Source organism: Musa acuminata, chromosome BXJ2-11 (genome assembly GCF_036884655.1).
Source record: "Musa acuminata AAA Group cultivar baxijiao chromosome BXJ2-11, Cavendish_Baxijiao_AAA, whole genome shotgun sequence".
Lineage (NCBI taxonomy): Eukaryota > Viridiplantae > Streptophyta > Magnoliopsida > Zingiberales > Musaceae > Musa > Musa acuminata.
The window spans coordinates 10,094,051-10,108,890 of NC_088348.1; the positions used below are offsets into that span (position 1 = coordinate 10,094,051).

General features: G+C 37.6%; 4 protein-coding genes and 2 non-coding genes across 7 annotated transcripts; 5 read left to right on the forward strand and 1 right to left on the reverse strand.

The window, feature by feature from the left end:
- Positions 1-2,360: 2,360 nt before the first annotated feature.
- LOC135627993 (uncharacterized) lies at positions 2,361-7,889 on the reverse strand. 2 transcript variants are annotated; one of them, XM_065134502.1, is made up of 4 exons: positions 7,428-7,889; positions 7,213-7,358; positions 6,737-6,855; positions 2,361-2,761 (listed from the first exon to the last, which is right to left on the reverse strand). In XM_065134502.1, the coding sequence occupies exons 1-4, from the start codon at positions 7,646-7,648 to the stop codon at positions 2,660-2,662; spliced, it is 588 nt and encodes a 195-aa protein (XP_064990574.1). In that variant the 5' UTR covers positions 7,649-7,889; the 3' UTR covers positions 2,361-2,659. The 2 variants fall into 2 exon arrangements, with proteins under 2 accessions (XP_064990574.1, XP_064990575.1); XM_065134503.1 differs by lacking the exon at positions 2,361-2,761 and adding an exon at positions 2,799-5,906.
- A 126-nt stretch (positions 7,890-8,015) lies between these two features.
- On the forward strand, positions 8,016-11,263 carry LOC135627994 (small ribosomal subunit protein eS10z). The gene is made up of 5 exons (XM_065134504.1): positions 8,016-8,127; positions 8,212-8,260; positions 8,352-8,634; positions 8,741-8,879; positions 10,927-11,263. The coding sequence occupies exons 1-5, from the start codon at positions 8,125-8,127 to the stop codon at positions 10,999-11,001; spliced, it is 549 nt and encodes a 182-aa protein (XP_064990576.1). The 5' UTR covers positions 8,016-8,124; the 3' UTR covers positions 11,002-11,263.
- Positions 9,307-9,402, forward strand: LOC135628037 (small nucleolar RNA Z161/Z228). Its single transcript, XR_010492763.1, has one exon. It is a non-coding gene; the product is annotated as a small nucleolar RNA Z161/Z228 (small nucleolar RNA).
- Positions 9,528-9,621, forward strand: LOC135628036 (small nucleolar RNA Z161/Z228). Its single transcript, XR_010492762.1, has one exon. It is a non-coding gene; the product is annotated as a small nucleolar RNA Z161/Z228 (small nucleolar RNA).
- A 630-nt stretch (positions 11,264-11,893) lies between the features above and the next one.
- LOC135627399 (uncharacterized) lies at positions 11,894-12,430 on the forward strand. The gene has a single exon (XM_065133489.1). It carries the CDS (start codon positions 11,894-11,896, stop codon positions 12,428-12,430), a length of 537 nt encoding a protein of 178 aa, XP_064989561.1.
- A 38-nt stretch (positions 12,431-12,468) lies between these two features.
- On the forward strand, positions 12,469-13,084 carry LOC135627400 (uncharacterized). The gene is made up of 2 exons (XM_065133490.1): positions 12,469-12,633; positions 12,716-13,084. The coding sequence occupies exons 1-2, from the start codon at positions 12,511-12,513 to the stop codon at positions 12,977-12,979; spliced, it is 387 nt and encodes a 128-aa protein (XP_064989562.1). The 5' UTR covers positions 12,469-12,510; the 3' UTR covers positions 12,980-13,084.
- Positions 13,085-14,840: the final 1,756 nt, after the last annotated feature.

The following is a 14,840-nucleotide window of genomic DNA, read 5'->3' on the forward strand; positions in this document are numbered from 1 at the left end:
GAAATGAAAGAAATGAAAGAAAAGAGGATGATCACTTCGAGGGGATCGGTCTCCTTGATCGCTTCGAGAGGATCCACCTCCTAGGGTTTGTCATAACAAATTGGAATAATATTTCATTTATTGATTGATTGATTTAAAGAAATGGTTACATCACTATTTATAGAGTTCCACATAGAATCCACCGATTGGACTCTTAATAATAAATAAATATTAAATAAACCTCTACTTGATTCTAACTAAACTAAACAAACTCAATAAACAACTGATATAAACAGATTCAAAAGCTCATAAAAAAATCCTAACAATATATTTACTAAATATTAAAAATTTAAGACCTTATTTGATAAATTTTCAAGGTATCGTCTAATCTAACTCATAAACTTTTACTATTAACAACAATATATTTTTTACATTAATTTTATATTTTTATTATATATATATATATATATATATATTAAACATGTGATTCGATCAATTGACCCACTCGCTTGACCAATGACTCGATGACCCAAATCTCAACGAGATCACTTCTCGATTTAGTTCTAGTAAGTACAAATTCAGAAAATTAGTTAGTTTGGTGATAATATAACATGAGATCATAAATTTTTGAGGGTGTCATTTAGCATGGCTCATAAAGATTTTGATTAACAATAACATACTGAGATCAAATCTCCGTTTCACATTTAGAGAAAAAAAATATATTTACAGGTTAATGTATCAATTAACCACGTAAACACAAACCTGAACTGCTGTAGCTATTCCTATGACCGTATGAGATCTCGCCCAAATGCATCGATGATGTGCTTGCGATGCAAAGGACCACCGGGAAAAGAAGCCATGAGATCATCATTCCTTTTCGCCACTTAGTGGCAAAAGATGCAGAGCACCGGTGGAATGCAAACCTTCTTCTGGCTGACGGTCGAGTAAGAATGCGATCACAAAGATCTCAGAATGGAGACAGACTAACCTTCAGAAAAGGACTGGCTGATATCACAAGGATCTCATAATGGAGACCGACTAGCTTCAGAAAACGGACTGAATGCTTTCTTTCATCACTGGATGCGATGTTGCATTGAGACCTCCTCGATGGGCTAACATGATGTACATTCTTTCAGGGATTTGATTCACGAATCAATCCCAATACATTGATGAAACTCATTTTCTCTTCGATTTCATTACCCGATTTATCGAAAGAGACTTTGTCAAATGATAATACCGGATAAAAACCTGATCGAAAATATCGATGTTAAGCTTAAGTCTAATCTAATTTTTGTTCATACAGTTGCGGCCAAATCCGTTGGGGCAAGAGATAATACAAAGGGTTTTGATTTTAAATTCATTTCCTCTTTTTTTATTTTCTTAATTATTTGAATAAATTTTGTTTCTCAAAGAATATTTAGTCTGAGTAACTCTATAATCATGCTCATACAAGAGATAATACAAATGAAAGCATCATTTAGTGGATCGCTCGGATTCAATCTAGTTTCAGTTGTCGGTAATAACCCTATAACATCGACAAGATTAATTTCCTCATCTTTCTCAATTAATTTTGATTAGTTTTTATTTTTATATATCGCTTTACTAAGGAAGGCTTGGTTAACTCCCTCGAGGATCACAATATAAGAGTCTCTCCGCGATCGTGCTTTGCCTAAGATACGATACCAATTAAATGTCGATTAATTCTCATACAATGAAACAATGATGGCTACACATCTAAGGCCTTATTTGCAACTATTTATTTTTTTAATTTATTTACTAATTGTCACTTGAAATTGAATCAAATCAAACCCTAAAAAAATTGAACCTCAAACCAAAATCCATCATATAAATCATATAAATCTGTGTATATACAATACACACAGTTCTATGTAAATACACAATTCAATACTCCAACAAACCAATTCATAAGTCCAATCAACTAACTATCTTATGCTCCAATAATTGCAGCTCAATGCCTACTGGTATCAAACCCTCATCCTAATCCTAAGTAGATTTGATACATCATAACTAGACTAATGTTTTAGATATAAAAATCATGACACACTAATAATTTGAATAGAATTTAAATAAGATTTCAAATCCCTGACCTCTAACTAAAGGCACATCTGATACATCATCATCTAATCAAAAATCTTAATTTATTAGTCATATATAGAATGGAGGAGCAAAAACAAATCCATTAACTTTGGACACAAATGCTTAACAACATGGTGAAATTTTAATGATGGATGACAAACAGATAAACTGTAAGGAACATATGGTAATTGACACAGACCAGAACCTGTCAACCTGACTCATTTAGACTGGATAACAGGCAATTGCACTGGTCTGACTTGAGAAACACTTGGCCTTGTCAGGTGTGGATCAAACATTTAACATGTCATGAATACTTGGGGTCAACCCCAGAAGAACAATATATTATTTTTGTTTGAGAAACAAAGTACAAATTAGAACTCACCTCATCAAACCAACCTGATTCCTCTGCCCACCAGAACTCTACCAGAGCAAGGGGTTATGTTCTGAATCTTCTACCATCAGAAAACCAACACTATTTAGACACGACGTAGGGTTTCACTTTTCTCATAGGATGACTAAGAACACCAAGTAAAATAGATTCACTTTGGATCTAATATAATAGAATGAGATGTCCGCTTTAAATCTAATAGAAAGAGATCGTGTAGAGAAGTTTTCGCTTATGTTGTCTCTCAAATGCAGCAACAATATCATCAATTGCATCCTCCCAGCAGTCTGCTGATTCGATCTACACCATGATATACCTCTTATTAGCTAAATGGTATTGCAGATGTCCATTTCATATTCACAAACAATGAAAATTAGATTTCACATAATTTTTAATAGTAGGCGCACTTTACTATGTAGAGGATAATAGTAACCATCCACCAGTATTTTCCCACTGATATAAGCAAAAGATCAAGTAGCTAACTAGGCTTGGAAATTATTTATATTTACTCTGTAATCTCAGTGGCCATTATGCCAGACATGAAATATTGTCAAAGAACTAGAGATTTTACCAAAAAAGATAGATTAACATATACTAAAAAATTTAATCTGACAGTGATTTACTGTATAGACACTGTTGTAAATGACGAATGAGATATCATATTAAGAGAAAATTAAAGAACAGGATGTCTAATACAAACATGACATTTTTCATTGAAATAACTTGCGATAGGCAAATTTACATGCACGGTAAGGCAGTTTTCACATAACATCATGAAATAACAAAATATGAGGACATTGTTAAAGGATTGATTATGTATATGTTTTGCCTTATCTTCAGGCATATTATTGTTCAAAATGGTCTTTCTCCACATCTGAATTCTCTGATGACTTATGAGAGCTTAGTTTGCAATTGATCAACTTGGTTATACTCAGTGACAGAAAGGGAAATTAAAGTGTATAATTTATCTTTTCCTTGTTTCAGACCAAAAGAATTCTTCTGCAAATAACATGATGAAGTCAAGTTTCACACTACATTTCTTTAGAACATTTGTTTCTCTTCTTCTTAACTGAAGTATTTATTTTTAACAAATACATTGATTTGTTGTCGCTCTCTAGAATTTGTTATTTTGTCCATGTATGACATTCTGTGAAAAGAGAGCAAATAAAATGTGGTTTGATAGATGCCACTCCACACACACACACACACACAAGAAAAGATTTCATTTTTGTTCAAATGATATCCTGCCTGTTTTTTCTTTATTCAAGACCAAATCAGTCTACTAGTTAAAATAACAAGCCAAATCTCAACATGATTTATCGAGAGATTCATTTTCACTATCCCTATTGAGCCACCTCCTTTCTCCAAGAACCTTAACATCTAAAGACTCTCCTAGCATGAAGTACTAGTCCAATTTCATTCTTGAAAAACAAAAGATAACAAAGATAATGAATTGACCAATTAAACATGTCTCCTTAATATCCAAGTTGCTCGAGGAACACTAAAGTGACTGGTAGCTTCTCAACTCCTTTACAAGTCTCCTTAAACATGTCTGTGCAATATTAAACATTCGAAGAAGTTACTGTTAGCTTCTCAACTCCTTTGCACACATCTCCCCATCTTATATACCCTACTTCTCAACTCCTTTATCCATCTATATCCCAAGCTTCATGGAATCAAGATAGGGATTTGCAAAGGGTGATATGACCAAGAATGGTGAGATACGAAGAACACCTAAATGAGATTGTAATTGGTGAGAAAATAATGTAAAATCCAAACATAGTGAAAATCACAAAAACAGTAAAAAATACAAAAAATCAGAAAGTGAATGTCAGAAACTAATAAAATACACGTGAAAAGACATTTTCACTTTCATTCCATAAGATCAACTTAAAAAAAGAACTAAAATAAAAAAGATAAAAGGATATCATACAAAAATATTATTATAGTAAATAACCTTTATATGTATGCCATACAAAAACCAAAAACTTATCTACAATTTCAAAAATAGCAATGACCCCCATGTGGCCTCAATGATCTCCATCACTATGAAGTATGAAAGAAAATCAGCCGAACCAATATGTACAAATTGGAATTTATCGACCAAGGACCGACAACTGGATCAGACCAGCAACTAGACAAAGTGATTTTGCCATGTCCAATTCAAAACAAAGTTATTTTTTATATTTTTTTCTTTAATTTGGAGTTCTGAACAGCCACAACTATCAACAACAGGTTTATTTTCAAGTCTTCTTTTGCAACAGAGTGTTACTTAGTTTTCTTTTAGATTTGAAAAACTAGATTTCAAGCGTCCTCCTCCACTCTTCTCTCCCTCTTTCTATTTGGACCGTGTAGATTTGTCCGTTGGCATACCATGTGCTAATATGCTGGTATGTACCAAACCCATATCAATTAGCCAGGGACCTATATGGGTCTCAGACTGAAAATTGAAGCCTACCATTAAGTATCAGACGGCCTGACCGATATGAGCTTCAAAACGAAAATTGAAACATTGCTCTGAAATATTAGCTAATGCAATATCAAATAAAAAGAACTCTACAGTGAAATTGCTCAAATGTAGCATTTCCCTTTTCCTGTCATGTTTTATGTCATAGCATTCCTATCCCTTCATGAGGCTAGGAGCTGTTCTCATCACTCCTATCCCCTCTCTCATTGTCATTTCCTTTTTGTTTCACATGGTGGTGGCCACAAGCGTTGAAAGTGGTTCCTTCCCAATTTATAGTCAACATTGCAGTTCATAGGTTTTTTTTTTTGTCTTTTCTCCTTCGTATTCTCCTTCTCCTTCCCCTAGTCGAATTGCTATAGGTGATAGCCATCAATGTTCTTTGCTTCCCTTTTCCTTTTGAGGTAAACAAATTGTTAAGAATTGGCTTGGTGGTGTGTTGAGTGTTGGCCAGTTCTTATTGATCAACCTTGATCCCCAGCACCCACACTCAATTGAAGGCATTGCAAAGTTAAGAACCACCCGCCTTCTATTCAAGTGCGTAGGTAAATGCAGATCTGTCAAGTGGACAAATCTGTTGAAGGTTAGGTAAGATTAGTTCCTTGAATATTAAACCACATGGGTATTCAAAGAAAAGAGAAGTCATGGGAACCCTGATCTGATTAGAAGTATTAAACTACATAAGGCGCACATCAGTCAAGACAAGTCACTTTATCAAGGCAAATGTGATTTGATAATTAAATATTTGTGTGGACACTACTCAAAAGATTGTTTTGCATTGAATTTATGGTTTTAAGTTCTTGAAGTATGAGGGAATTTTGTTCAATGCAGAAATTACATCTTGGCATGGAACCTGTCGATACAGTTAATGTGCCGCAATAGTGGAAATAACAAAGAAAAAGAGAAAGAGAACTTCAATAAAGAGCAGACTGTTGTGCCCATGATCTAACAAATGACACCTCAAAGCTCTAAACCTGTTTGCTGCAAATTCCAAAATGATTCTTAAGTTAAACAACGGGTAATGGTACTTCTTAACTTTTAAGTTCTAGTTCAGTCAACTAAAATGCTGATTCAATTAAAATGAATGAAACAGTCTTTAAAGAATGCCAAATGGAACAAAACATGACAAAACAAACCAGAAATAACTGAAAATACTCTGAACCTATCAAGAAGTTGTATCTCACTGAAACAGCCTCATAATTAACAGACAGGAACCCCACAGGATGAACAATTTTCACTCAACATGGGTCAGAACATCTGAAAATTGAATCCTTGATTGTAGTTACATGCATATCAAACATATATAGCTATACATGAAAATTAGAAGCTTGTTTGGGACCAACATGAAAGGCAAAAGGGCTCAAAGGAAACTTAGCCAGAATTTTCTGAAAAGGTGATATAGTGACTGATAAAAGTGTGAAATGAGAAAACATCATAACTCTGTGACATCAGAAAGAAGTAGTTCCGAAGATCTACCAAATTAAATAAGAGTCCTTAAGAAATTAGTATATACATCATTTGTCCTTGCATAGGCACAAGGTTAAGGATGCACCTCTTCTTTTTATTATTTTTTATTTGGATAAGAAAGACAAGAGCAAAATTCTGAAGAATCTAAGCGAGAATATTGCATAATTTCAATGGGCAAAGTGAGACATGCATAGTATCTGTTACGGTACAGCACCTGAACTAATTCAACTACGAGATTAAGACACTCAACATAAGACAGAGGGCAATGTCCAGATGTCATTGATACGACCATCTTAAGCACATATAGATTATCACAAACATAAATCTTAGCATAAAATACATACCTCTTGACATAATTCCAAAGTGAGCTTGCCACCGGTGGCAGCTTCTTCGTGATTATCTTTAACCTCCAAGTTGATGAGCAGTACACTTCTTATCAACACTTGTTTCCGATTACTAAGGTCTGTCCAAAAGATTCAAAAACCACTTCAGCGTGTTGCATGCCAAACATTTCCTACGTGTGTTATTCGGGCCAAAAAACATGACGATCAAAGAAACCTGATTACTCTTTGAAGTCCATTTGCTCATGACTTCCATTTGCTCATTGAAGTCATGAGAAATAAAAAAGGTCATCCTTATCAAAGCGATTGCACTTGCATCGTTATGAACCAAAAAGGTCGCCATTTAAGAATGACACAAACAAACAGACTATCAAAGCTTGAAATCCCCCAAATCAGAAAATGCGGCTCTGTGGCCCCAGATTTAAAGGCACAACGCAGACGGCCATACAAATATGTACCAAAGAAAAGGAAAGACCGACCTTCAATGACAATATTAAAGACCTTCTCCTCGAAAGTGACGACGACGTCGAAACAGCCATCTGCGGCATTGTCCTGCCACCGCTGCGGCGCGTTCTTGACGCCGAGGTTCCGCTTGAGCATCGGCAGTATCCCATTGCGCTTATACCTGCATCCGACACCAATGTTCAAGAACAGGGCTTTACCAATGAGGGAGAAGAGGGAGGCATCATCGTACAAGTCGGGATCTTTGCGGCGGAGTTCGTCGTGCATGGACTTGTAGGGGGTGCCGAAGTCGTATACGTTGGGCTCCCGCAGCGACGGGCCGGGGAGCTTGACGTGCGCCCCCGTCCCGTAGGACGACACGTCGAACCCATGCCGCTTCAACAGCGCGTGCGCCTCCATGCTCCGGTTCTGGTTCGAGGAGCACACCATCGCGTACCGAAGCTTCGCCCCCATCTCTCTCTCTCTGTCCGTATCCTCTCGCCCCTCTTTCTCTTTACTGGGGTTTCGTTGGTCTCTGTCGTGTTCGCCTCCCGAGCCGAAGGGCCGGCCTACCGCAAAATCGAAGTTGTGCCTACGAGTTGCTTTAATAATCGTGTATGTTGCCAATCACCGTTCGAGTTGCTTTAAAGTTCGTGAACGATGTAGGTTAAGATCAGCCTGGGTCCGCGCCGCAGCGATAGGGAATCGAATAGGAAAAAGGAAGTTAACCTCATACGTGGCCGTATCCAAACAATTTCTTCGTCAAATAGGGAAATCAAATCTAGTCCAGCCCGGTCAATCTGAGCCGCATGATTTAGGGGTATCAACGGTCCGATGCCGTGCAATCCTCTATATATGAGCTCGGTCATTTCATTAGGGTTTGCTGTACCTTCTGCCGCGCTCGATCTCCTCGACGGCGGATCTCGTCCTCCCTCCTCTCCCCCAACAGCATGGTAAGCGAACACAACTAACCTTCTGGCTTCGATATCTCTCATTATGTTCGCCATTCTCTGTCTAATCCATTTCCCTTCTCTCAGATCATCCCAAAGAAGAACCGCCATGAGATCTGCAAGTACCTCTTCCAAGGTTGCGTTTGTCCCTAATCCTTGTGATTGTCGTCAAATTTATGATTTTTGTTGGTTTTGAATTGATTCTTGATTGGGTTCTTCTGGCTCAGAGGGGGTGCTGTACGCGAAGAAGGATTACAACCTCGCGAAGCACCAGGAGATTGATGTGCCGAACTTGCAGGTGATAAAGCTCATGCAGAGCTTCAAGTCGAGGGAGTACGTGAGAGAGACCTTTGCGTGGCAGCATTACTACTGGTACCTCACCAACGATGGCATCGAGTACCTTCGCACCTACCTCAACCTCCCGTCCGAGATCGTCCCCGCTACTCTGAAGAAGTCATCTAGGCCGCCGCCCCGACCCTTTGGCTCCGGCCCTCCTGGTGACCGCCCAAGGTACAACCTTTTGTTCTTATAGACTCCTAAGGGAAGGGACTAGAACCTATTTCTTTGGTTTATTGAACCGGAGATTTGATCTTGGAATACTGTGAACTGTGGTTAGGGGCCCGCCTCGCTTTGAAGGTGATCGGCCAAGGTTTGGAGATAGGGATGGGTACCGTGGAGGACCCCGTGGTGGTCCTCCAGGTGATTTGGGCGGTGACAAGGGTGGCGCACCTCCTGAGTTTCAGCCATCATTCAGGGTAAGCAACGTTTTGGTTTGTCATATGTTTGCTGATGTTATATTCTCGTTTTAATGATTTGTTGAACGTGTTTATGTACATAGATGTACTACCTAATGAGGTGATTGATTCTTTTCTGCAATGCTTTGTGCTAAGAAAAGATTACCAACACAATTATATGTGTATAATAAATATCGTATCCTTAATTAGATAAGTTGGGCTTGCTAGTCTTCTCAACTGATGATTGTATTTATCTAGCTGAACATGCATTTTAAAGTTCTGATACATTGAATTTTAAACTTGAGCTTTGTCATTTGGAATATGCCTTCTCCGTGATTTTTAAAAAAAGGGGACCACATTATGACTTAGTTTACATGATTTGCAATATCTTTTTTTTATGTTTTCCTTTGTCATGCAAATGTTTTTGTTGGTGTTGTGTTGATGTATGGGGCCAGATGATGATAATGGATTTTACATCTCACGACGGTCATCTGAGATGCTTTTAACAGTGTCTAGGTTGATGCAAATCCTATTGCTGATGGCTTATTTCATTTCTTGCTGTATACGTTGTGGACCATACTTTGTACCTTGCTAGCAACATTTTATTTTGGTTTCTCTTTGTCATGATGCTCATGTTTGCAATTTTTCTGTATGTCTTGTTAATTGTTGAAGCTAGATGATGAGAATGGATTTTAACATCTCACGACGGTCATCTGAGATGCTTACAGTGTCTAGGTCGATACAAATCTTATCTCTGATGGCTTTTGCTTTTGCTGATCTCCTTTGTATCTAGAGCACTGTTTGATAAATGTGAGGTTTGATATGTTTTCTAGTAGAATGTTGCAGTGATTGTGACTTTCCATTTCAATAGATTATGATGCTCTTTCTAGTGCTACTTCTTAGGTTGGTGTCTAGTAGAATCTTGCTTGCTATTAAACTAATATCATGTATCTGTAAACTTTAAGAGGTCAACATGTTTGTTTTTGTTCTGAATTTCTTGTTCAATTTCTATTTTTTAGATTTTGTGTTGCTGAAACTTATTATTAATGACTGTATGATCTTTGTTGAAGAATTGTATTTTGCAAAGATAAAACTAGAAGTACGCCAGTTTCAACATCGAGATGACAAGCTGGAATTAAAACTCTATACATTGGTTGTTTCTGTTCTGTGGTCTGTTTCATATCTTGATTCAGCAACATCAAAATTTTCACGAGACTTATTCCTCACCCATTATATAGATTGTAGGAGATGCACAATAATCATTCTTGCTAATTGTTGCATCTCATCTCCAACCTATGCCTTACGGCTTTTTCATTTCTTGCTCAATCTTGATTGATGCATTCCCCACCCAATTTGAGTTGGATTAGCTCTAGCACACATTATGGTGGCACTCGAACCTACTTTTTTGTAATTTGGAATCCAGAATTGTAATGTTTAGCTGAAAATGACAATATGTCTCACCTGATGTCGACTCCTCCATTGGCTGTATATGAATGAATAAGGAGAATGAGGAGGTGCATTTTATTTAGACTGGTTGGCTATAATTTTGATCCATTGAGGCATTCACGTCATATACTTGTGGCTCGACAACAGATCGACTAGTTTGCAAGTAAGCCAGAAAGCATAGCCTGATATTAGGACAAGGCATGCTTGGTTGTGAGTGTTGGGAATGGTATCTAGGGGCTCAACCAGGGTTGGTGGTGTTAAATCTGAGTCTGTGTGAGTAGCATCAAGCAGAGATATGTCGAGTCAAGTTCAGATTAGAGAGGAAGATTTGATCTGCAGCCTGCCTTCCTACCTTGTTAGCACGGTGTTAAATTTGATTGCTGTCATGTTTGATGTTTGAATTGTTGCATTTGCATCGAGAGGGAGGCTGGCATGAGTTTGTCTTATTTATCTACTGGGCTTTATCAAATATATCTATGATTTCCAAAACGTGCAGTTTGTGAACAATTGGTACCACTTATGCTGTTTGTTTTTGACTTTTTTTATCTTTTTGTTTTATGAATCAAGCTTGAGCATATCGTGCCTTTTTATCCAATTGTTCCTATGTCTTGGAAAATTGCAGGGTTCTGGAGGGAGGCCTGGTTTTGGCCGTGGTGGTGGTGGTTATGGAGCAGGTCCAACTTCATCAATGGAGTAGATGAAGCATTTCTGGTTTACCTCGTCTCTTGTTGTACTCTAGCAGTGCTTCTATTTGGAGCTTTTTTTTTAGCCGTTTTTTCTTGACAATTTTCCAAACCATAGCCTAAATGGCGGCCTGTTAATCTCCTCTAATCTTCTATTTGGAAAATTATTCTCGAGTTGTGGCAGGTATATTATTATATTACCCTATTTTGGCAACATTGCTTCATGTTGCTTTGGCAAATATTTGCATGTGTTGCAATGAACTTGCTATTCTATAATTTACCTTTTGGCAACACCGATTGGATTGTTTGTGGGTATATCTAACCCTTTCTGGATTAATCTTGTGACCATTTGGGATTTGGGCCATAATGCGGTTATTTGCATCGATTTCAAAATGTCATTTTAGGTAAATGATCATCCATTTGGATTAATTGTTTGGATTCAATAAATTAATTACTCCAGTCATTTCATGATAATAATAATAATAATAATAATAATTGAGGGTTTATTCGTTTTGGATTAATTGTTTGGATTCAATAAATATATGACTCAGTCATTTCATGATTTTTATAATAATAATAATAATATTAATAATAATAATAATTGATAATCGAAGTTTAGATGGAGATATTGTGAATATAGAGATTTGTATTACATTTGGTAAATTAATTGCAACCGTAGAATCATAATCCTGGGAAGCGTATCGGTTCTGATTAGGTTCAATGTCTTCTTTGCAACGCGAAAAGGTGCGACATTATGTATGGTCTCACCCCCTTACCTAACGGGAGGGGTTGGCAGAGCATGTCCGATGATATTACATCCTTCATTCATCTTCTTGCTTGCGCGAGATCAGAGGATCAGCACGCGGAAGCTTCTCCCGCCAGTTCTTGTCGTCGTAGCGACCAAAGATGCACGCCAGGACCGACTCCGGGCAGACGAGCATTGGTTCATCGTCGCCGCGCAGCCAACCGTTGAGGCACACGCGTCGCCCGTCGCTCGACGGCAGCGTGGACATGGAGACGTTACACGCCAACCCCGTCGTCATCACCCGGTCACGCTCCGACCGACACTCCCACTCCAGGCAGTCGTCGTCCTCGTCCTCCAACTGGTTCTCCGGGTTGCTGATGCCCGACTCCTGGAACATGTCGCCCGCTGTTGGGACCCGAAGTGGCGACCGCCGCCGCCGCAGCAGCGAAGGCGACAAGGAACGGAACCAGGCCGCGATGATCGAGGAGGAACGCTTGCTCCGCGGCGTGGAAGAAAACGAGGGCGTCCCTTATCGGTGCCACGTCCTCAGATTCGTCCTCGCTTTCTTCGTCCTTCTCTCGTTCTTTGCTCTGGTTCTGTGGGGCGCCAGCCGCACACAGAAGCCTCGCATCACCATGAAGGTGATCACTTCATCCTCCTCGTCATGCTTCTTCTCTCGATTCGCGATGGCTCTCTAACTCGTCGTTCGCCGTAGAGCATCACATTCGAGAGCTTCTTCGTCCATGCCGGCGTCGATGCGTCGAACGTGCCGACCGGCATGGCCACTCTGAACTCGACCGTCGAGTTCACGTACCGTAACACCGGGAGCTTCTTTGCCGTCGACGTGACGTCGACACCATTAAGTCTCAACTACTACGGAATCACCGTGGCCAGCGGAAACGTAATCGCCATCACTTGACCGTATCAGTTGTCCCGATGGTGCTCTCCTTGGTTCACCTCATCGGATCGTTTCCTTTTTGTAGATGAGCCATTTCCACCAGTCAAAGCAGAGCCAGAGGGTGCTCAACGTGGTGGTGATGGGGAAGCAGGTGGCGCTCTACGGCGGAGGGCCGGGTGTCAGCGGCACGGGCCCGGTGAACATGACCCTGAGCTTCACGGTGAGGTCAAAAGCTTACGTGCTGGGAAAGGTGGTCAAGTCCAAGTTCCACGACGATGTGCGGTGCTCGGTCGTGATGGATCGGACTGAGCTCGGCAGAGCAGTCTCTCTGAAGAACTCGTGCCGATAAAATCTCGAGAGGTAAATGGATGCTGAATCGAGGCTTAGGGAACACTAAGGGAGAAAGGCTCCTCAATTAAGGAACGTAAAGTTGGGTGAAGTAAGCCTAGTACTATTTCATCGTTTTATTTATAGTAATAGTAATCCTCCTTATTGCTTGATAGTTTACTTTTTAATTTTATGTGTCTCTCGCAAGTGCTAAGTAATTATTGTTTATTTTCATTGTATTGTAAAGTAATTTTCCACCCTTTTTAAATTTCTTGGTGAATTCGTTCGTATTATTTTTATTTTGTTCTTTATGTACTTATTTTCTTGTATTTTTTATCATATTTCTAATTTGAACCTTCCAAAACCATATTAAGGAAACTAAGTTTGTGAAGAATGTCTTAGTAGGTAGGTCCCACCACCACCCAAGGAATAAAAAAAAATCTAATGTTAGTAGAATAAACTTACGGTGGGTAATAAGATAAAAAAAAAAAAGAGTTTATTTATTTTACTTACTATTTTAACATATTTTATAATGATTCATTCGATCCAAACCAAGTGGAGAATAATATATATCAAAATAATTTTAATTATGAAATAATCCTTTATCCATTCACTAAAAAAAAATAAGAAAAGAGTTTTCCATGTACAGTTACTTTTATTTTAAACTTTTACGAACCTAACCTAAGCATCAGAATTTCTTTATTAATACTAGTTTTATTATAAATAACACTGGAGTAAGTCATAAGAAATTGATTCTAAAGAGGGACAATGCATCTATCTATATTTTGAAATTCATCTAAAAAGTTTGGTAAAACACGATAGATTTTAATAAATTTATATATTTTAATGGGATTCACAATCAATTCTGATACTAATAAAAAGAAAATACAACAATAAATAAATTAATTATTATGAGTTAACAAAATCTTAATTTGATAATAAGGGTCGACCGTCTATTTTTAAGTCAGTCAACAATTAATTCATACGATATAAATTTAACCCATCTTATGCTAAACTAAAGGAGAAACTAGTTCTTGATAAGAGGAGGATCAAGACTTAGGTCATCTACTTCTCTCATTTGCCACCACAAAACCAGCTTTTGGACCAAATCCACAGACTTCTTCTTGTTTTATGAGCTAATTAAAGTTTATTTACCCATTTCAAACATTGTAATCTTCCATGGAATCCAAGAACTAATATTGTGTAATGAAGCTGATGAATTACCTATCGATTATTCATTTACATTTAGATTCGCTTCTCCTTATGATCTTAACTAATAAATCGACTTATCTATTTAATTTTTTTTATTTTAAATAAACCATTGAATTATAAAATTGTAGAAGTTATGTTCGATGTCTGAATTAATGAAAAACACATTTTGCATATTAAGAATAATGCAGAAAAAAAAAACACTATTCAATTCTCTTACGGTGTTATTACAATTCTCTGTCTTATTCTTCTGATTTCATCTTTTTTTTTTTTCTTAAGAGGTAATAGAGTTATTAGAAATGTGAGCTTCTGTCCCTTCCATTTATTGTATCAAACTTATGACGATAAGAATAAGTTTTCCGCATTCATCATTTATTATTTTTTTAATAAAAAATCAATCTTTTTGAAAATCTTTGATAAAATTAATTTTTAAAAAGTATAATATGTTTTTCCGTGGAAAGTTGATACAAGTTGAATAAAAAAGGGAGGGAGAGAATTCCTTAATATTAGATAGACATCGATCGCTTTTAAGTAGTTTAGGTTGTTTCATACTAAGTTATAACGAATCCTATAGATATTTAATAAGTAACAATCAATCATTCTATAAAAAAAAAATTAGATTTTTTTTCAGAAAAATCGCCTGTTAATTTTTAAAGTAATAATATTTAATGTTA